The 23,711-nt window shown below is 44.8% G+C and overlaps 1 protein-coding gene across 1 annotated transcript in view; it reads right to left on the reverse strand.

Moving 5' to 3' along the window:
• Positions 1-437: 437 nt before the first annotated feature.
• TACR1 (tachykinin receptor 1) overlaps positions 438-23,711 on the reverse strand; it is a 51,032-nt gene continuing 27,758 nt past the window's right edge. Inside the window, exons 3-5 of the mRNA XM_081921342.1 lie at positions 5,907-6,057; positions 3,080-3,276; positions 438-1,284 (exon numbers count right to left, since the gene is read on the reverse strand). Of these exons, the coding sequence (XP_081777468.1) occupies positions 990-1,284; positions 3,080-3,276; positions 5,907-6,057 (643 nt within the window). The 3' untranslated portion in view covers positions 438-989. The remainder of the gene's footprint in view (positions 1,285-3,079; positions 3,277-5,906; positions 6,058-23,711) is intronic.

Below are 23,711 nucleotides of genomic sequence, written 5' to 3' on the forward strand. Positions count from 1 at the left end.
CTGCTGGATCAGGCCAATAGCCCATCTCGTCCAGCATCCTGTTCTCACAGTGGTCAACCAGATTCCTGTGGGAAACTTGCAAGCAGGATTTGAGCATAAGAGCCCTCTCGCCTTCTGCAGTTTCCAGGCTATTACGACTTCCTGTGGGAGGGAGTTCCATAGGTTAACTTTGCACTGCGTGAATAAAGCCCTTTCTTCTGTCTGTCTTGAATCTTTCAACGTCCATCTTCATGGGATGTCCATGAGCTCTAGTGTTGTGAGAGAGGCAGACAAACTTTTCTCTATCCACTTCCTCCACGCCAGACATAACTTTAGGAACTTATATGGCCACTTAACTTTTCTCTAAACTAACAAGTCCCAAACACAGCAACTTTTTCTCACAGGGGAGTCACTCAGTCCCCCTGACCACTTTTACCTGATCCAGCAGGACTCTTACATTCTTAAAACTGGTTTTTTTGAAATCCAACTTTTCCAAAATGGCACACATACTACAAACATGATCTTTTTGCTCCTCCTTTTTCCTTCAAGGAGCTTTTGAGTCCCCTCCACTCCTTTCGCAATAGCAGCGACGTGTGGTCTCCCTTCCGACTCCACAGTTCCATGATCTTATGGTTCTGTGTATGGAAGCTGGAAGGGAGAGACACCAAGAAGACCTGAGCATGTTGTGGGAAGAGAAGGTGAGATTTGGGGATGGAAAAACAAAGCCAAGCGGAAGGTGCTTGGCTGTTAGCAGCACAGCCTGAGAATTGGCTAATGAACCTATCGCAATGCGGGCCCCAAAACGAGAATCCATTCTGATATATAGATTGTCTGAACATCCAACAGGGCATCACAGCAGAGGCTACACAAAGAAGGAAAACTCCATTCAGGGACAAAGTCAGAGAGAAAAGAGGTGACTTGTTACAAACGAGGAACAGCTCCTTCGTTAGGGAGATTGGAAACTGAGCCACACTTTTGATGGAGATGCGTTGCAGGGAGGTTCAGGTTGCTTAGGGAGGAAGCGTGTTGGAATAGTAGCTCAAACTCTCCGACATGGTTTTGGAGTCACTACGAGAGGAGCCGTTGGAGGTCAGATCCACCGAGAGGCGCTTGGTTTTGCTGCTGGCATCAAGCTCCTCCTCTGGGTTGCCAGCAATGGAGGAGACCGTTGTTTCCATCCGGCTGACCTTGTACATGCTGCTCTGTGTCTGGAGATACCTGGCTGATTTCATCTCCAGTCCTTCGTATTTGCTGGCTCTGATGAAAGGGCACCACCGGAAGGCATGCTTGAAGCCAATCCGGAACCTGGGAAGACAAACAGTAGAATCACAGAATCACAGAGTTGGAAGCGACTCAAAGGGCCATCTAGTCCACAGCAGCAAGAATACTTACTGCAAAGTACTGGAACACACAAGATCTACCCACCCGGGAAGAATGGCAGATGAAGGTGATGGACTACATGGAACTGGCGGAAATGACTGGCAGAATCCGAAACCAGGGAGAAGAGTCGGTGGAAGAAGATTGGAAGAAATTTAAAATTTATTTACAGAAACATTGTAAAATTAAGGAATGTTAGAAGGATGTTGGAATGAAGTTATGTGGTTTTAGCAGAAATGTTATAAAGGATTAAGTAAAAATAGATTGTTAATTGGTGAAAGGAGAGAATGTAAAGTTACATTATATTAAGATGAATTATAGGACAAAAACAAAGATGGAAAGGATTTGCTGAAATAGGTAACCGAACTAGAATACAAAAAAGGGAGGTGTGAGGAGGTCAAGGAAACAAGCAAATGAAAGATAAGTTATGGGAAGGCTCGATTTGTTTTTTAATTGTTTTTATTTTTCTGTTTTTTCCTTTTTTTTCTTTCTCTTTTTCTCTTTTTGTAACCTTTAAAACTTTAATAAATATTACTTTAAAAAAAACAAAGGGCCATCTAGTCCAAGGCCCTGCAAATGGGGTCAGCTGTGCTAGAACCCAACCTGTGGCATTTAAGACATGGGTCCTGGCCAGGATTTTATATATGGTACAGGCACACCAGATCCATTTTGTACACCCGTTTTCTTCCTCTTTATAACCTTTGTGCTGAAACATTTAAATTTTCTGGGCCAAATACTGTACCAAAGAAGAAAAGAAAAGAAAAGAAGCTGAGTTTCCTGAGCTCCGTAAAAACTGCATAAATTAAGAAAATTTGCATAATTGATATTTTTTTCTTTAAAATACCAAAGATTTTATTTGAGAATTTGACAAGAAAGGGAAAAGAGGAAAAGATGAAATAAAAATTAAGAGAATATAAAATACTCATAACTGATAAACAATTAATATACAAATAATAGTAATGTGTCCATTCACATTGTAGAAACAGTGACCCTAAGTACATGAATCTGGAATTAAACATACAAGTTCACACAAGCTCCCCAGAGGGCCAAATGCAAAATTGATCTTAACTTTCATGAGTGATTCTGCTATTTCTGCTATTTTATATAATTTATCCTGCCTGGGAAGGAAGGAAGGAAGGAAGGAAGGAAGGAAGGAAGGAAGGAAGGAAGGAAGGAAGGAAGGAAGGAAGGAAAGAAAGAAAGAAAGAAAGAAAGAAAGAAAGAAAGAAAGAAAGAAAGAAAGAAAGAAAGAAAGAAAGAAAGTAAGTTCTGCATTTGTAAGAAACGGAACTTTTAGTGTGGCAGCACTTACACTCTGGAACTCCCTGCCTATTGACATCAGACAGGCATCTTTGCTGTATCTTTTGGGCATCTGACATGTAGAATGTTGACATGTGGTTTAATCTTGTTTTTAGCTTATTGTCGATTTTAATTGCTTAAAATGTTTTAGTTGTTTTCACTGATAATTTTATTGTTTCATTCTTTTTGCAAATCATTTTGAGGTTTTATTACAGTATATAATATTATGAAATTCTGGATTGCATACTCTTGATCCCTGGACAGTTATTTAGAGAGAAATGAACAATATTCTGCACCACTCACACCAAAAAGCCAATCTCTAAAAGGGGTGGTGATGTTTTGATATGTACAAATCTGCTTTTGCAACTCAAACCTGAGCATTAGCTGAACCCGTCGCAATACATCACAGGGACATGGATCTTACCTGTCATTGAGGCAGCAGTATATAATAGGGTTGTACATGGTGGAGCTCATGGCCAGCCACAAGATAGCTAAGTAGACCTGCTGGATGTGCTTTTGCTGGTACCATTCTGCCTTGAAATGCTGGAGGAGGAAGTAGATGTGGAAAGGCAGCCAGCAGATGGCAAAGGTGCACACCACAATGATCATCATCTTGACAACCTGTCAGAGAAGGACAGCCGCTTACAGCCACAGCATCAACTAGCATTTAAGGTAAAGGTAAAGGTACCCCTGCCCGTACGGGCCAGTCTTGACAGACTCTGGGGTTGTGCGCCCATCTCACTTAAGAGGCCAGGGGCCAGCGCTGTCCGAAGACACTTCCGGGTCACGTGGCCAGTGTGACATCGCTGCTCTGGCGAGCCAGAGCTGCACACGGAAACGCCGTTTACCTTCCCGCTAGAAAGCGGTCCCTATTTATCTACTTGCACCCGGAGGTGCTTTCGAACTGCTAGGTTGGCAGGCGCTGGGACCGAGCAGCGGGAGCGCACCCCGCCGCAGGGATTCGAACCGCCGACCTTTCGATCGGCAAGTCCTAGGCGCTGAGGCTTTAACCCACAGCGCCACCTGCGTCAACTAGCATTTAAAGGTAAAGGTAAAGGTACCCCTGCCCGTACGGGCCAGTCTTGACAGACTCTGGGGTTGTGCGCCCATCTCACTTAAGAGGCCAGGGGCCAGCGCTGTCCGGAGACACTTCTGGGTCACATGGCCAGTGTGACATCGCTGCTCTGGCGAGCCAGAGCTGCACACGGAAACGCCGTTTACCTTCCCGCTGGTAAGCGGTCCCTATTTATCTACTTGCACCCGGAGGTGCTTTCGAACTGCTAGGTTGGCAGGCGCTGGGACCGAGCAGCGGGAGCGCACCCTGCAGCAGGGATTCGAACCGCCGACCTTTCGATCAGCAAGTCCTAGGCGCTGAGGCTTTAACCCACAGCGCCACCTGCGTCCCTCCCAACTAGCATTTAGAGGCAGTCAAAACGAAGACGTGACTGGTCCATTCATACCAGCTAGCAGGGGCTTTGGGTAAGCACTACAGGGAAATCTCAGCGGGAAGAGTCAGAAGCTTGTGTAATTGTCCTGGGGCTATTTGCTCTTTCAGAGGTGACCCACAAACAATGTGATCTTTCCAGAGCCTTATCTCTGTGTCAGCATGTGTCCTGTGATGAATGAATGTTGCCCACATTGATCTGACTTTAAGGTCTGGTCAACGCTAACCCAACCAACTCCATTTCCTATTGAGTTTCTCATGCCCTTCTCTTAGATTGGCCTTTTTTCAAGAAGCACTGTGGATAATTCTGGCCACCCATGCTCCTTTCTGGGATCTCCCTGTTCCCACTCCATTGGAAACATCAACACCTCCAAGCACTGGTTTCCCGACTAGCTTTGCCCATTCTCTTCCTGTTACAACCTCCTCAGAGGATTTGCCAGCCAGCCCCTGTTCTCTGTCTCCAGGGGAGTGGCATGCCCTTGGCCACAGAGTGACCATCTTCCTTGCTAAAAGGTGTGGCCCGCAACTTCTTGCAAATCCTTGGCTCTCCCTTCTTCATGTTTAGAAGTGCCCAGAGCAAACGGAAGATGTGCCTGGCATCATTCTGGAACCTCTGAAATGAAATGACCCTTGTGGCAAATGAGATCTGGCAATCCTGTGTGCCTTGCAAAATAATATTCAGGAGAAGAAAAGGCTAAGGAGTGAGTAAATAAGTAAATAAATAAATAAATAAATAAATAAATAAATAAATAATACCCCGCCCTCCCCAGCCATTACCGGGCTCAGGGCGGCTAACAACCAATAATAAAAACAAGTTGATTAAAATACAATTTAAAAAAAGATTAAAATACAACATTAAAACATTAGGATGCAGCCTCTTCACAGGAGGAGAAAGGAAAAATAAAGAGGGGGAGGGAATCAAACTGATTCTAAGTCAAAGGCCAGATGGAACAATTCTGTCTTACAGGCCCTGCAGAAAGAAATCAGATCTTGCAGGGCCCTGGTCTCAGGAGACAGAGCGTTCCACCAGGCTGGAGCCAGTGTTGAAAAGGCCCTGGCTCTGGTTGAGGCTAATCTAACTTCCTTAATCTAGTTACAGATAGGTAGCCGTGTTGGTCTGCCATAGTCAAAACAAAAAAAAAATCCTTCCAGTAGCACCTTAAAGACCAACTAAGTCAGTTCTTGGTATGAGCTTTCGTGTGCATGCACACTTCTTATCTGAAGAAGTGTGCATGCACACAAAAGCTCATACGAAGAACTGACTTAGTTGGTCTTTAAGGTGCTACTGGAAGGATTTTTTTGTTTTGTTTTCCTTAATCTAATCCTTCCTTAGGATTCATAATGCACGAATCCAGAGTGGGGTATATAAGACAGTTTGATAGCGCCCTGGATGCCTCCTTCCCATATCTCCTGCAGCCGAGCTGGTGCCAAATGTCTTGCTCTGCTTTCCATTGGACTACATCAGCGAGGCTGGAGGCACACTCCATTGTCTCTCGAGACAGATGGATGCCAACAACCAGGCAGTGGAGAAAAGCATTAGACCACTTCTTGAGATCTGTGTCAGTGAAGCAACCTCTTGGCTAAGAGTCGTTGACGGACCCAAGCTCACTCAGTGAGTTTAAACCCAGGGGGGGTTTAAACTGTGAGGCCCTCCTGTGAGACTTTACAACTACACCACACGGGCTACACCATCCACTTACCTTCTCACCATTTGGGGATCTAACCTAGACTGGGATTATGTGAGGTAGCCTGCACTTTTTCTTCCCGCTCTGTTCAAACTCTGTTTTGATTCTTCAGAGCCACTTACCTTGCGCTTGGCAGACACCTGCTCCTGGTAGCGGTCCGAGGTGTCCCCTGGGATCTCACTGGCCCATAGTGTAATACCGACCATGGTATAGGCGTAGCCTATCACTAGGAGTGGCAGGAAGTAGCTTAGCACCGTCACACAAAAGTGGTACCTGGAATGAGTTGAAGAGCTTGAAGAATCATACTACAAGTGGCTGTTTGAGGGCCTGGGTGTCCTGGGTGACCTTCTCCTAAGCCCCAAAGCCTGTGGATCAGCTACAGTGCTTTCATAGAGAAGACAGGACTGCATGGGCATGGTTTGGGATGGGTCTACCCCAGGCTTGGCCCACCTTCTGCAAAGCATCATACAGGTTTTGGCAACACACCTAGGAACCTGGAAAAAGGTTTGCAAGTCACTTCCACTTGAAGGAGCGTCTCCACCCCTGTCGTTCTACCCAGACACTGAGATCCAGCTCTGAGGACCTTCTGGTGGTTCCCTCATTGCGAGAAGTGAGGTTACAGGGAGCCATGCAGAAGGCCTTCTCAGTAGCGGCACCCACCCTGTGGAACACCCTCCCACCAGATGTCAAGGAGATAAGTAACTATACAAGCTTTAGAAGACATCTGACGGCAGCCCTGTACAGAGAAGTTTATAATGTTTGATGTTTTATTATGTTTCTCTATATGCTGGAAAAGTGGCTGGAGCAACCCAGTCAGATGGACGGGGTACAAATAATAAAATTCTTGTTCCATTCCTCTTAGGGCGGCCACTTAATGCATCATGCTACCCCACCCCTCAAAAAAAGGGGAAGGGGGAAAATGCAGTACCAAATAAGAGGACAGAAGAGGATACCGATTTGCATTTGCTATTTTTTATGTGTAGGTACAAATTCGGAAACAAATTGCTATAATTTAAATAAAAACACACCTCACCATTGTGGGGAATCATGTGACCAAGGGTCTGCTCAGTCTGCCCTCCAGATGCTGACTGTGGATGGGATCATAGGAACCTGCTTTATACCAAGTCAGACCATTGGCCCAAGTAGCTTGGTATTGCCCACACTGTCTGGCAGTAGCGTTCCAGGCAGGAACATTCCTTAGCAGGAGATGAAATGAGAAGGTGTTGCCCTGCATGCCTGCTTCACACGCCACCCCTGCCAAAGCATTGCTTACGGGGGTTGCACAAGTGCAGCTTCTGGGTTGCACGAGAGAGGCAGGGAGGCATGCCCATGGAGGCACCCATTGGATTCTGCTGCCTCAGTCTCCCTCACGGGTGGGCTGGCCCTGTCCCTAGCCCTACCTGGAGATCCCATTGAACCCGGGACCTTCTGCATGCAAGCCTGATGCTCTCACACTCAGCTGTGGCCCTATCCCAAGCCTTCCCCTTCAGCTCTCCCTTCTCAGGGCTCTTAACTTTAAACCAACCTTGGGTTGAGCAGTCATTCAAACAGAGGACTGTCTTCTGCAAAGTGGGACACATGCTAGTCCCCCACCAGTATAAGTAACCAAGTAAAAGGACCATTGTCATTTTGATGTTTGCAAGTTCTCAGGTCATCGTCAGGCTTAAAGCATGGGGTGTTTTTGACCCTCAACCCCCTCATTAGCTTCTTGACAAAGACACTACTAAAGCCTAGCGAATCTCTGCCGACAAAAGTTTAGACTGGAGCTACTGAGCAGCTCAAGTTTAAACAAACTGTACCCCGATGTGCAAAGAGTCTCCCTGAAGTCTCCCAAGAAGAGCTTTGAAGGATTTTGAAGGTCATCTTTGAATTAGCTTGCAAAAAACTACTTTGCAAAGCGCTTTGCTGTAATCCAGCTTGTTCTTAGGAAATGCCTCTGGAACCAAACACCACATGCTCACCTACAATCTCTTGCTCACTACAAATTCATTCACAAATATAAATCCCCAAACTGTAATCAGTCCTAATGCTTGGTTTCTGGCATGCTTTCCTAACAGCTCTTTCTCCCTGATAATGCTGGTTTCCCTTTACATGAATGTTGTTTGTTATGCTGAGCGTCATATTGCTGCGATAGTGATTTATGATAACAAATGAAGCAGATTTGCACTCAGTCACACAGGCCTGTCAAGGCCAGCACTGTCAATTACTCTTCCAGCTCTCTGTGTTCCAGTTATAATCCTTTCAGCTAGACTTGGCAGCAGCCACAGGGGGGTTCAGGGTAGGGGCTCTGCTGCTGAGCTCTGCCCCCGCTTTAAGGCCTAGTCCACATTTCCACGGACTCTTTCTGGACAAATGATCTCTCCAAGGAAAACCAGTTCCTAGCACCATCAATAATTCACTTTTAAACAGTGGCTAAAGGAAATATTGTCCTTGAACCAAAAGTGGGACTCATAATAATAAATTATAATAATAATTTTTTATTTATACCCCGCCCTCCCCAGCCAAGACTGGGCTCAGGGCGGCTAACAACCAATAATAAAAACAAGTTGACTGAAATACAAGTTAAAAAACAAGATTAAAATACAACATTAAAACGTTAAAATGCAGCCTCATCACAGGAGGAGAAAGGTAAGAAAGAGGGGGAGGGAATCAAATTGACTCCAAGCCAAAGGCCAGGCAGAACATTCCTGTCTTAGAAATCAGATCCCACAGGGTCCTGGTCTCATGAGACAGAGCGTTCCATCAGTGTTGAAAAAGCATATGCTGTTGGTGGATTCTTGTCTTTGTCTTGTTGGGCTGTGTATGTGATAAAGGGAAGCCATATTGGGGCGAAGTTGACAGTTATGACCGCATCTAGAACACAAGGAACACTGGGCAGCTGCGATGACATCAGATGACATCAAAAGAGGCAGTTTTTCTGTTTAGATCAGCAGAGGGAGCCCCCTCTCCTCAGCACCTGAAGAAATGGCCCAGGAGAGATTCTGGCAGTCCAGCCTCCGCAAAGAGATGAAAAGGAAAAATATGGAGACCAAATCCCCCTCCCAAACCCGCCAGTCCTCCACCACTGGAGAAACCAGCGCTTGCCAGAAGGGAAAGAAAATTCAGATTCCCACCAACTGTGACTTTGGCGGAAGTCTTAGAGGTGGAAGGAAGGAAGATTGACTTGCTTTGGGAAAGGGCGCTGATGGAACAGTGGAAAATGAAACCAGATGGAAAAGAAAGACTCTCCAGCTCCCCCACCAACTCAAAAAGAAGATCCCTCCCCCTCCGTGTGGGAAGGATTGTCAAAACCCAAGAGAAGATTTCTACCAAAAGAAGACAAGCCCAAGAAGCGCCAGCACACACACAAAAACAAGATAACATAAAGATTGGACCCCTCCTCTCCTCCTTCCACTCTGGTTATGTCCTTTCCTTCCTGCCCCCCCCATCCCTGATAATTCCCCCCCCCCGCCGCCAACCCCTACCACACTAAATATATATGAAGTCCATGTTCCTTTCAGTTTGGCAAAGAATTGTCCATCTGCAATGCCCTTTAAATGTTTTGGTTTTAGATTCTGAAAAATGATTTTAAAAGATTTTTGAGTGTTCAACATTTTACAGCAGATTTTCAATTATTTGTTTTCTGTACTGTTTAAACCAGATCAAAATGTAAGTCTATGGGTAGAGATGTTAAGTATTTATTGCTACAATTTAGTTGACAAATTGATGTTACTGCAAAGCCATACGTTCTGTTAAGTCTTGTTTGCTTTAAACACTGGAATATTTTTGAAGTGCACATGGCTTGTTGTGCATTTTAAGAGATTCACCTTTTTTAACCCAAGATTCACCAAGATGTACTTTAATTCAGGGCATTAAAAAGTTAAACATTTTTGGAACAATCTTCCTATTTAAAACACTGTAATCCTTTTGACAAATAAACTAAATATAATGAAATGTAAAAAAAGAAAAAGGAAAAAAAGAAAAAGAAAAAGCCCTGGCTCTGGTTGAGGCTAATCTAACTTCCTTAGGGCCCAGGACCTCTAGGGTGTTGCTATATATGGACCTTGAGGTCCTCCATGGGGCAGACCAGGAGAGGCGGTCCCGTAGGTACGAGGGTCCTAGGCCGTGAAGGGCTTTATAGGTCAAAACCAGCACCTGACCAGCGCATAGATCAAAGGCACTGTTACATACTATTACATACCAATAATTAAGGCACATCAGGGCTCAAGCTCAGTTCCTGTTTCCAGTGCCAGGATTCAGATGAGGGAGGATGTGAATTAATTCTTAAAAGAGTACTTCTGAGCATGTGTAGAACATGATTCCCTTGTCATTGAGTCATGAAAGCCAATCCTAAAACTTCTATAAAGTTAATCCAGAAGAGATTTTGTCTTAGCCCAGCCCACCAGGGTCCACAGGACAGGACACGTGATCCCTCAGCACAGCTGCTTTAAGTGTTTATGCATTGTGTTTGTGAGAGAGATGTATGGCAGGGGTGGGCAAACTTTGTCAGCTGAAGGGTCACACTGATGGTCAGCATCCCTCTGAGCCCCCCCACTACACCTACAGACCACCCACATGTGAACCACACATGTGAACCACACATTCACCACACACACACACTAGCAGTCATACAACACACTCTGCCTGACACATGCACAGCAGACCACCTTTATCTCCGGCCTCACAGCTGTGGTGCTTAGCACCAAGATCTAAAAGAAAAAATCCCTCTGGCTGCTGTTCAGAAAGGATTGCTCCAAAGCAGGCAGGGAGATCTTATCTCCCGTTCTTAGGGCTGAGATAGCAAAATAAGGCACTTCTGCTGATCAGCGTCTTCTGCAAATCCCAGCCATGGGGGGGGGGGGCGTTTTACAACTGTGGAAACTGACAAGTCACTTCCTCCAACTGAAAAAAGAAGCAATGAGAGGCAGAAGCTACAAGGAGGCCATGATGATGATGATTGATATACTACCCTTCATCAGAAGATCTCAGGGTGGTTCAGTACTCTGAAATTGCTCAGGTGCTGCCAGGCTGCTGCTGCTGCAACACCTCCTTCTGCCCATCTCCTTGTTCTTTTCATCATTTCCTTAGCTGGGCAGCAGCTCCCCTGCTGATTCAGCAACTTCACCTCCACTGGCAGTCTGCTTCTGAATGCCAGTGGCTGGAAGTCACAAGGGAAGGCGAATACTCTTGCACGCAGGTCCTTTTTGTGGGCTTCCCACAGGCACCTCGCTGACCGCTGTGAGAACAGGATGCTGGACTTGATGGGCCATTGGCCTCATCCATCTGCAGGATTTTTCTTATTTGCTCCTTTATGCTGTTGAGTCAGAGCTGGTGGAAACACAATACATAGTCCTCACTCAATCTCTGTTGCCATCTGTGAAATGGGTAGCTGCTTAGCATGTCAGCCATATAACTCTTGCAAGAATTGATCACACACCTAAATAGAATGCTCTCATGTTTTCTAACTGAAAAATATATGCCTAATTCAATTCTAAAAGTTATCTCTCCAAACAACCAGAGTATGCTCCACATCAATTTGGCTTGAACTGATTCACCTGGCAATGGGGACTTCATGAACAATATACAGCAACACGTTTTACTCATCACCTGGGCCCGCAGCTCCTTGAGTACAGCAAATGCCGTAATGTGAAACATCAAGCATCAAGTTAAGAATAAATAAACGGTGGCATCACTCAGAGCTCAGACAATAGCTCCCTGTGGGACTGGAGTGTGCCAAAAGTTATTTTCGGGCCAACCTGAAGTCACGCTCAGCGGATGTTATTCTGAACTTAGGAACTCCCTGGAGCCATGCGGTTGGGAGCGGACTGAGCTGTGCAGCAGCTGACAATTGCTTGGACTCATCAAATGTCAGACTCTGCCAGGAATGAATCTGAGCTACGTCTCCACAGTCGCAGAATGGGATTTTCAGTGCCCAGATTCAGCCTTCAGACATGCAAAATAAGGAGCAAGATAGAAAGTGCCCACAAGCTTGTCGTATTTGCTTTTCTCTCCACTCCTGGGATTGGAATGAGAGCAAGCAGGGGCAAAGTGCTAGCTTACTTCAATGTTCAATTTCTGCCCTATCATATACTTATAAAAAGATTTTATTGAGGCAAATAAAACAAGTCAATACAATAAAAATAATAGAAGTACAAAAAAGCAGCACAGTATATCTGGAAGAGACTTAATATATTAGGTTGGTAAAGTACTTAAAACCATTAGGAAAGCCAAACTTGACATCGTATTGTGGAAAGGAAGTCCTGTGTGTCAGTATTTGCTGTATATAAAATCCCACCAAACAACATATAATTTTTCAGGGTCTCCCAAGCCTTTGGCAACACATAATTTATGAGTCATTTCGTGCAGCTATTGCTAAGCTCCACATATTTATATACCAAAGCAAAAGTCGCAAATTCTGTAAGGTTTTCCATTTGGAGGCAACTGAGATTCTGGCAGCCACCAGCATCCGTGTCAAGAGTTCCTGAGAGCTGAAACCATGGAACAGCCCAGATGAGTGGACCCATATGCAGGTCAACCATCACTGATTGTGAGTAATTTGCAATGGCTTGCTGAAGAAGAAAGGGGGAAAGGACACTTTGCTCCCATCCACAGATGAAAGGAAAATGAGCCAGCAGCTGAGCAGTGTCACTGCAAAGCTTCACTGTGACCACTGGTGCAAGCAGAGGAACCGAGCAAGAGGGGAAGGGTGGAGAAGGTCTGGCTCTGGCCTGCTGGCTGGATCCATTTCCTCTCACCCTGGTCTGGATCATGCTTTTCATTGTGATTAAGAACTTAATGCACTTAGAGAGCTTCCATATGTGCCTGACAGAAACATTTATACAGGAGTAGAGTTGATGCTATTAGGAATCCCCCGCCTGCTGCTTTCCTTCTCGGCAGCTGACTACCAATTAACCACCTTTCTGCAGAAGTGAAGCCAAGTCTTCCTTGCAGCTCTCCTGGGTCAAGAGAAGTACTGAGTTACATGAGCCATGACCACTTCTCACAGCTGCTGCTGCTGCTATGCATCTTGGCTGACAGGCTATCTTTGAATGGTTGGTGCTAAAAGCCATTCAAACACAGGCAGGCAGGAAGCTGCTGACACTCTGATGGCAAGTTGTCACCAAAATAGAAATATATGCCCAGTTAGCAAGTCATTTTGTAAATATATTATCCAAATCTTCTCTCCCGCTCCCCCCGCAAACTGCAGAATATTTAATTTACAGCAACATTCATTCATTCATTGCATTTATATCCCACCTTCTTCGTTAAGCAGCTCAAGGTGGTGTACACAGTCCCCCCCCTTCTCCTATCCAGGTACGTTAGGCTGAGAGGAAGTGATTGGCCCAAGGTGACCCAGCAAGCTTCATGGTGGGCATTTGAATCCTGGTGTCCCAGGTCTTAGTCCAACCACTACATCACACTGGAACACCACAAGAAACCATTCTGAAATGTTATAGGGACAAGGATTTATTGAGTATAAGGGCTCATTCACACCAGTGGCGTAGTGTGGGTTGCCAACACCCAGGGCAAGGCAAGTATTGCACCCCTAACCCATGTTAGGGGCCAGCAGCTTCTTCTACGGAGCCAGGATCAGTTTCCCTTTGCAGATATACTTGGGGGGGGGAGGGACCGTGACAACTTTCATTCTCCTTGGCACTGCCTCCTTACCCCAACTCTCTACTGATTGTTCTGCGGCTGATACTTGTTTGTCTTATTCCATGTTGCCTCTGGCACCACCAGCAGCACCAGCTGGCAAGGGGGAGTGGTATGGGGTGGAGCTCCTCGGCCCCATCTGCTGATAGGCTAGGAAGAAGGGGTAATAGCTCAGCAACCTACCCAAGTGGCAGTCGCGTTGCCACGTGAGCGTTGAGCATGGCGGAGAGCAGGACAGAGGGTTGTTCAGCAGTGGGTATCTTTCTAAAGTGGAGGGTTCCCTAGCAACTGGGCATCGCCAAAATCTGCTCCTCAGTCTGCCCGCATGAACTTCGGGAGATTTTCTGTGTGAAGGAGAGGGCACACTTTTTTTTTATTCATTATTACTACTTTCTTTTCTTTTGAAAGTTTGCATCCCTAAGAACTTTGTGTCCAGGGCAACTGCCTCCATAGCCGTGCCCACACTACGCCACTGATCCACACTTCCCTTTATTCTGCTATTGCTCTGAGATTTCTAGGCAGGTTTTTCTTTTTTCTTGCCACTTTCCCTGGGAAAATCAGCTCTTTATAGCTGAATTGGAACAAACATCAATCTGTAGAAAATGTGGTTGATGATTGTTCCTATTCACACTAAACAGTGTGTTTTCCCAGGGAAAGTGGCAGGATAAAAGAAAAACTTCCTGGATCCATGCCTAGAAATCGCGGGACAAATGGGAGTGTGGATGATCCCTTAGTGTCAGAAATGCAAGATATCCCTTCCTAGAAAACAGGAATCCCTGAGGCCAAAGTACTGGTGTGATGAATAAGCTTGCCATGGGTGTCTTTTCACCTTCACAGAAAACTTAAAAAGCCACCCATGCAATCAACCAGTCACCTCACAAAAACTGATTGCACTTTCATACAAAACCCCATGAGCAGCCCTGGTAATAAACCAGGTTCTCCGCCCTGAAATGGGTCTAAATTAGGAATTGTCACAAACAAAAATCCACTGAATTATACCCTAGAAACTCAGACTACCAAAGGTGAAAGGTGATACTGTGTCATGCTTTATTATTATTTTAGGCTATCTATTAAGCCTGCAAAGCTGAAGAGTGAGAGGAAAATACCACAGCATAACTTAATCAAGTTGTTTGGCAATCACAAAATAGCACACTACAGATTAGTCTAGATGTGTTCTTTTTCATTTTGCAAATGAAAAGGGAGGAGGACAACTTAATTGCAGCAAGCTGCAAACGGTGGAAGCTCTCTCTTCCTGGGCTGAAACCATTTGATCAGCTAATAAAATTGGGACAGATTAGACTACAGTTTGAAAAACAGGGGGATAAATGTTAAAAGGCAGTGGCACTAAATAAACAAGATCATCAGGGGATGGAGCTAATTTGTAGTGACATCCACAGGCGTTTCACTGCATGTGTTGGAAAAGAGCTTTAAAGAGAATGCCCTTTAAAGAGAAAAAGGATGCAACTCTGCCTCTCTTCTACTAGGGGAGGGGAAAGAGAGGTTGTCCGAGACATTTTCACCCACAGACCTGCTCAACAGACACCTTTATCAAATGCCCTGACCTTTTAGATATACAGGCAGTGGCCTGTTTTGTTTTGCTTTTTTACTTGGTGAGACATCGCTCATCAAATGTCAAGGCGATGGAGAAACATCACGAAGTCAAAGGCCATAATAACCAGGAAGACTGGTGAACACAGTTCATAGATGCTGCTCTAATCTAAAGTTTCTGTGCTTGAAAATTTTCACAATCTTCTCTGTTTCATAACCTATGTCAGCATTTTAGATCTCACAGGAGCACAGTGATTAGACACAATTTATTGCAGAGGCCATCTAGGCCACCCAGTACCTACTTCAACCAAAACATTCACCCTAATCCTTTGGCTCAAGACAGTTGGCTGACGTTCAGTTGGTACTTGATGTTTATCAAATTTGAGGGTGACACCAAACTGGAGGGGTAGAATCAGTATTCAAGATGACCGTAACAGATTGGAGAACTGAACGTAAGCTAACAAAATGAATTTCCGTTGGGACAAATGTAAGGTTAGGCAGGAAGAACCAGATGCACAAATAAAGGATGGGGGACACCAGGCTTGCCAGCAGTACCGTATTTTTTGCACCATAACACTCACTTTTTTCCTCCTAGAAAGTAAGGGGAAATGTCTGTGTGTGTTATGGAGGGAATGCCTACGGGTGGCATGCCTACGGATTTTCCTCCTCTAAAAACTACGTGCGTGTTATGGTCGGGTGCGCGTTATAGAGCGAAAAATACGGTACATTGTGAAAAGGATCTAGGGGTCTTAGTAGCACACTAATGCAATTCTAGACTGCATCAACAGGAGTATGGTGTCCAGAAACCCACATTCTGTATGCAGTACAAGGGCAAAATGAGTGGGTGGTTAGCTCTTTTAATGGAGATTGCTAGGAAAGCCTAGGAGCTGTAGGACTGGCTACACATGCTAGGGTTTGCAATCCTGCATAAGACATAGACTTGGCAACACAGCAAAACTAACCACAGTGGTGGTGGTGAGTCGAAGGTCCCCTGTGCCCAAGAAGCTGTTCATCTTAAGGATTGGACCTGTACACAGGGCACATGAATTGAAGGACCAGTGGAAGCAGGAAGAGAGTCGGCAGCAGCAACATCTTCTGAGATGGAGAGAGGGAAGAAGCTGGTGACAAGGCAAGGAAGATGAACAGAGGTTGTAATTGGCTCAAGGCAAAAGATGCATATATGATGTCTTATGTGTGTGGTGAGATCAAACACGCAAGAAGCTTAATGGTGTAGAATAGGAAGTCCCTGTTTTCATCAGAGAAATGTTGGATGGTATGTAAGCCTGTGGGATTTATAGGCCTGGAGACTCTACTTTGGGTGGTTCCCCAGCAACTGCTGCTTTGACAATATAAACTGACTAGAACATCACAATTGGGGTGGTTAATTGAAGAAAACCCATCACACTTATCTTCTATGAATCTGTTCTATCTTCTTTTAAAGTTGTCCAGTTTTTGAGAAGGGAAATTGATTGCATGTGTACTATACTGCATTTTCATAATAGATGCATAATGTATCCAAATGCAACCTTGGAACAAAAAGTTTCAGTATATCCCCACCTCCTAGTGGAATGCCAGCCAGCCAGCCAGCCATGCCCTCCTTCAGGTTATCTATTCCACCAGCACCATGGGTTTTCCATATCAGCTGCTGAGCATGCTTTACCTTCATTGGGCTGTGTCGCTCCCTCCCCAATACACACTCTTTGTAGGTGTTTATTTGTACTTTTGCAAACTTCAGGGTTCCTCTCACCAGCTCTGGATTTAGGAGAATGTGGGCAGTTTCCCCACACAGGGTGCCAAGTCGAGGGAGCTCAAAATAATAATAAATAAATAAATATTGTGAAAATAAGAAATATTTAGGAGGAGTGCCAAAAGTTGTCCTGGCTCAGGACATCATATTACCAAAATCTGCACCTGCTCTGACCATGCCAATACCACCATCTTGCTTCGTGGTGGCTCTGTTTTGACTACATAGCCAGTGGCACTCACCACCCGACTTGCAACTGGGTTTCACATTTTATTGCTTTTGTGCTATTTTAGCACTGCTTTGCATGACAACTGGTAGTTTTTCAGTGGGTTTTCTTTCCTGCTTTTTTAAATATATTACTATGCTGTTTTGTAAGCATTTGTAGAAAAGCAGGATGGAAATAATAAAAAAGAATAAATGAATGCATATGATAATGAGAGCTTTTCTATCTGCATTGTTACATGATTGTGCTGTCATAACACACACACACCCTTCCCCTTTGGGTTGTTTGGTGGGTTGGCGTATATTGTTTCAGAGGCTAAAGTTTAGACACAGAAGGGTCTGGCTATCACAATGGAAACAACAGGCTGGATGCAAAACTCACCCTCGTTGAAAAAGCCAAAGGCTTCAGACTCCATGCCCCCAGAATCTTCCTTAGCTGATATGATGCTGAATGACAGGGCTGGGAGTTGGAGGGAACTTTGGAAGGAGGTCATGAAAGCAGCACTGGTTAGAAGGGATGGGGGGGAGGGAAGGAAGACATTTGTTCTTTTGCTGCTGTGGGTTATCCTCATGGCATTTTTGCAATATTTATTAGGAATATTTCTTTGGAGGGGAGTAATAGTCCCTTTATTTACAAATAGCCGCAGCCTCATACCCAACATTGCTCAGTAATTCTAAGATACAAAACAAAACAAATCAGTGCCATTTTGAAATGTTCAGTCCAACATTGCAATTCAAAATGGGATCCAATTGTATCAAAACACAGGCATAAAACCAGCTCCTTGTTCTCAGGAACCATCATGCAAAAGTTACTTACAAAGATGTGGGTTTGTGGGCTCTGGATGATGCCCGATCCTTCCAATTCTTGGGGTCCTTCACCCAGGGAAGGTTAGAATTTAACAGAGGAGGTTGCTGAGCTAGTCAGCGAAGTTTCCTAGTAAGACAATTACCTTAGCTGGCCACTTATACACCCTCATCAGCATCCAAAAGAAGGAGATCAGTTGCAATGAGCTACAACTAAGTGATGGGCCCCCCCAAGCTAATGGGTGGGCCTTTCCTCCATCCTGTACCACCTAGCTGCTAACTAGGAGAACAATGGCATGCATAGCATGTGGGGGCCAAGCTGTATGCAGGCTGGAGGATGGAGAAACAGATACCTGCTTGCTCTGTGCTGGATCCAAAGCTGCGACTAATGGAGAAGCAATATCTTTTGGGGTGTTGATGCTGTGAGTCCCTCCACCTGATGCTCAGGTTGTAGATATTTGTAAATGAAATCATACATCCTAAAGACACCACAGTCTCCGCTGACCTTCATTCCAAGGAAACTGGACTTGAGTAAGTGCCTGAAACAGCTGGATTCTGTCTCTGCTTGGAGAGTGGGGTCTCAAGAGGTGTCCGAATGCAAAGCGAACAGATGAACAACTTTCCAAAATATAAGGTAGACTAAGTGGATGGACAAGGCATGGGCTCCTCCAAGGCTGCAGATCCACCACTCTGAATCAGCTGGCTTCTGAATGCAGCCTTCATACTCCCATCCTATGCGTCACTGGATGCCCAGAGTGAAGCTGGCACCATTTGCTCATGCCCCACACTGTGATGTGTGAACATGGCGCTTTGTGTAACTTGTTCTATTTTATTGAGCTAGTGGAAATATAACACCTTGTTCCATTAAAAATGACTGCATGAATAAACCCTGCTTTACTCAGAACATTTTAAAAATTATGGCTGTCATCCTATTAAAGAAATAGTGGTCTCTTGATTGTATGAATTATTGAGTTTGCATATGTGTAAAATAGTCTGAAGGGAGGAAAAATTGTTTTTCTAGATTTGCTGTCACCTTGGAAGATAAGAGCAAAGCTTGCCCTCTGCTAAGATGATGACAAATCTAACAAAAGAAAATACTTGTTTTTCTTCAGAGGGGGAGAGAGACAGCTTCTTGCCACCTGCAGTTTTTATAAGTAATGGTAGACAATAAAATAAAATCTGCTACCATTAATTGCAGATACCTGTTTTGTTGATTGAAAATGAATTGCACTAATTAAGCATGACAGTTCTCATTTTAATGTCCACAAAGCAGATTGCCCAGTCCTGGAAAGCACAGGAACTACACCACACAGGTTCTCACAGATGGCATGGAAAGGTTTAAGTACAAAGAAAAGGCCTCCAGGCTTGGAAGTTTGCTTTGTCCACAGAGCCTGGAAGGCAGGCAGGAGAGATCCTGATGGGTTTCACAGAGACCATGACCTGCTCCAGCTGGCAAGGATCTGCACTGAGACGAAACTTTAGCAGCCACAATAACTCAGCTGTGGAACCCAGAAAGCTGCCTTATGGAGTCAGACCACTGGCCCATCTAGCTCAGCACTGTCTACCCAAACTTGCAGCAGCTCACTAGGATTTCAGGCCGCTTCTCTTGGAGATGGTGTCGATGGAACCTGGGAACTTCTGCTTGCAAGGCCTTTCCAGCTGTGGTTAAGGGGGCAACTCTAGCATTCCAGGAGGAAGCCAAGAAGGTCTGTATTCTGCCTACCTTACATCCTGCCTCCAGGTGCCAGGGCAAGCACTGAACTGATCGGAATTCCTCCTCCCCCTGGTCAGCTGGTCTTCAAGGTACATCCATAAGCATTTCAGTTCCCATTTATCTTCCTATAGACCAGGCATGTCCGAAGTCCAGCCTGGGGGCCTAATCCGGCCCACTGGTCGATTTAATCCAGCCCCTGTGGCAATTTATTTCCTGGTGTATAATTTTTTTAAAAGCTGCATAACTTCAATCCTAAAAAAGTCAACAATTTTGGTGTTAAATCTTTTAAAAAAGCTCAACAAACTTGGGTAGCCAGCTGTTGTTGGACTACAACTCCCATCATCCCTAGTTAGCAGGACCAGTGGTCAGGGATGAAACATTGGATTAAAGGGAAGGGTTTGCTATTCAGAATGCATTGCAGCGAATAAAAGACCCTTTTGGGTCCCTTCCAACTCTACGATTCCATAATGTAGATGTATCCAAAGAGAACCAGCAGCTAAAAGCTAGTAAAATATGGCCATGGAAGATGCTACAGAGTGAATATGAATGCTACCTTACATTGTGTAACTTAGAGCTGTCAGTTCTTGGAGTAATGTATAATTTCTGCAGCCTCCCGCCCTTCCCCTCCAATCTGTATCTGAAATTCTTTCAGCCACCTTGACTCTGGGACCCTACTGCCCAAGACATCTTACCTGTCCTTGGCATGTTGCAAACCTTTCTTTCTCAAGGACCCATGTAAAGTTTGGCTCTCAGCCAGTCAGACAACTTTCCCTTCCCTCACACAAATCTGCCTACAAGCATTCTGACAGCTTTGCTCCCTGGAAACAAGCCCTCCAGACTGTCATACCAGTGCAGCCAGTCCATGTCAGAGGCTTCCCTAGCACAGTATCAATTATCAGCACAGGCAAAAATAAAGGAGGACACAGAGGAGTGAAGAATGCTACTTGGAGTCTCAGTAAAGCAAGACCTGGACTCTCATCTAAGCAACCGTAAAAAGCTACTGAAGTCAATGAGGATTTTTTTAAAAAAAAACTTTATTCAAATTCTAACCTACATAATTCATTTTTTGTACTAGATTCTACCTGCGCTCCTGATTCTAATACACTCCCTTGGGGGAGAATGGAGATTGCCAAAAGGAAGCATATCAATTTCCAGGGACGGGTTGCTGTGCTCTAAATCAACAAGTTTTATGCTTTCATTGACCACCTTATTGACATGGCATCCAGTGCAGCCAGCTTTCTCCTTTCTGTGTAAGAAAATGTGATACCTTAATTAAACCAATGGGTTTTTAAGATTTCAGCAAGTTATTAGTCTCAGTCTCTGCTTGGAGGCAGCGTGTGAATCTAATGCCTGTTATCAAGCTGGAGGCCTTCATCGTCACATCAACGAACAGATTATGCTTTGCATTCATAAATATGTAATGAAAGGACACTGCAATGACTTCAGCCTCCTCCACATGGCAGAGATGTTCTTCATCTTGTCCTCCGATCAAACCGAGGAAGTAATGAGTATGTGCAGGTCACAGCTTGGGGCATGTCATGAATTTCAACCCCAGGATGTCCTCCTCTGTGTCTGTCTGAAGGGCTCCTACACTGCACTGGCCTTCCTGGTGACCTGCATCTAAAATCAAGGACCACATATGGAAATTTCAAATCATTTGACATTGCTTTCAGATGCAGGACTTTAACTGCAGTCTGGTCACACATCCAACTCAGAATCAGCAAGCGATGAGAGAATTTCCTAAAGTGAGTGATGTATGTGGCATGAGGAACGTACAGCTCTGTGCATGTTGAGACAAAATCCCCTTTGAGTTGAGTAAATAACTGTGCCAATTCACTTCAATAGAAGGTTTTCTTGTACAGTGGTACCACTGGTTACAGATGCTTCAGGTTACAGACTCCACTAACCCAGAAATAGTACCTTGGGTTAAGAACTTTGCTTCAGGATGAGAACAGAAATCGAGCACCGGCGGTGTGGCAGCAGCAGGAGGCCCCGTTACCTAAAGTGGTACCTCAGGTTAAGAACAGTTTCAGGTTAAGAACGGACCTCTGGAACTAATTAAGTTTTTAACCCGAGGTACCACTGTACAGGAGTTATGATGACATGACAGGAAACTGAGTAGCCAAGATTTTTCTGATCCTATGTCATTTCCAAAAGTTACACCAAATTTTATCTTTATTTGCAAATAATATTTTATAGAGAGCACAGGAGGAATGGATGCAGTGGTGTGCCAGTCTAGACTTCCATGGGGCTTATTTCTGCACATCATCGTATCAGCAAAGTTGGCATGATATATAATATCCCCCCAGTTGTTAAACTATTTTAGCTCTGGTACAAGTCTTGATCATAAATGTGTTCTGGAAGGGATAGGTAAATATTCTGACCTCTTAACACTAAAAGCAAAGATCAGCATACTAATCTTGTGTTATCAGCAAATTTTAATTATCATCTCTCAAACAAAAGCACCATCCACATACTCTGTCACTTTCATTTCATGTGGGCACAAGGTTAAGGGCAAACACGTATTCATAACAGACACACACACTAACTCCAGCAAGAAGATCCCAACCTCTCAGGAGTGTGTGTAGCAATATAGATAGAAGCATAGAATTGTAGGGTCATCTAGTCCTTGAGTTCCAAGACACACATGTAGGTTCAGATGTACAGCTTGTAACATGGGCTGAATCTCATCTGTGAAGAAGTGTTTCATACCCATGTCATGATTCAAGGTCCTCATGAAATGAGCTTGAATAGCCCTGAACACCTGTCTTCAGGTACTTCAAGGTACCTTCCTACTTCTATTCTTCTTGGCTGCCTTGCTAAACAAGCAGAGATTTTTTAAAAAAATAAAATGTGATTCAAATGAGATGTAGATTTTTCTTCTTTTTAAAACCAGCCTTCCTTTCAGAGCTGCCTTTGCCTGAAATGATCCCACAATCAAAATCCTACAAGTTCTTGATCAGGTTTCTATGAAATGAGTACCAAGCTCTCTCTCAATGTACACTTCCTGCCTGAATGGAACCTGTTTGTGGTGACGGCATCTCTCTCTGTGCAGTTGAATTGTGGAAGGGAGAGGGTGTTTCTCAAACCAGGATTTCCAGCAGACAGACTCCCACATCTTGCCTCCTGCAACCCCACTGCTCTGTTCACCTACAAGCCCGGGAGGATGCCTGGTCTGGGTTCTGCCATATCTGTCAGCCTCAGCATTCAATCAGCTGACCCCAAGGGCCCGTCTCCAGGGCACCTAGCTCTAGAAATCCAGGGCCTCAGAACCTGCCTTTAAGCTAAACAACATATTGCTGTGGGATGTGATACACAAGAGCAGTCAAATACAACATCCCTAGAGTGAACATGTTTACACATGGGGAGGAATTTTTGTCCAGCCAGCAGGTAAACTTCCTGTTTCCTTCTGGGCTGAGACAAACTTCCTCTGCATGTGACTAGAGGTGGGCGTGGCCTCACCTGTGCAGGTAATGACAAAAGGACAGGGCAGGGCAGCCATCTCTTTTTCTCCACATGCATCGAAGAAGCAACATCTGCTTAGCCAAAGATGCTCTCCAGCCAAGAGAGGACAAAGAGACTGTCTCCTTATGAGATAACTTAGAAAAGTAATATACACCTGGAAACTAAGTCTGCCTTCTGGGATCCGATTGTAAACAGAATGTGAGTGAGTAAACTCTTTTTATACTTTTATAGAAGACTGTGTTGTGTCTTATCTTTTATGAGGGAATAAGGGGAAAATACCAGAACTGTTATTATAGAGGCTTTAGCGAGCCTGAGCAAACGCATCCGCTGCGAGTTTAAAAAGGGGAATGTTACTCTGCTAAATTGTGGAACTTGTTAACACAAGTTGGAAAGGCTATAATCAAACAATATATCCTCTCCTACATCCCTGAACATTCCTACAATTGCCAATGTGTGGACCCTGTCTACACCAGCCTCCTTTCCCTGACTGTTGCCTTGAATTGGGACCCACCTCATACTTTGAGCTCAGCTCTACTCCTGGGCTCCCAGACCTCTACTGCTGCTGTTCTGTTTATGAGAGCCAGCGTGGTGTAGCAGATAGAGTAGGACCTGGGAGAGATCAGGGTTCGAATCCCCATTTGGCCATGAAGCTCCTGGGTGGGTGACCTTAGGCAAATCACTGCCTCTTAGTCTAACCTACCTCACAGGGATGTTCTGGGGATTAAATGAGGAAGGCAGGAGCCCTGTGCACCGCTTTGACTCCTTAGGAGAAAGATGGTGGGGTATAAATGAAATAAA

This window comes from Podarcis melisellensis (genome assembly GCF_964234715.1).
Source record: "Podarcis melisellensis genome assembly, chromosome: 8".
Classification (NCBI taxonomy): domain Eukaryota; kingdom Metazoa; phylum Chordata; class Lepidosauria; order Squamata; family Lacertidae; genus Podarcis; species Podarcis melisellensis.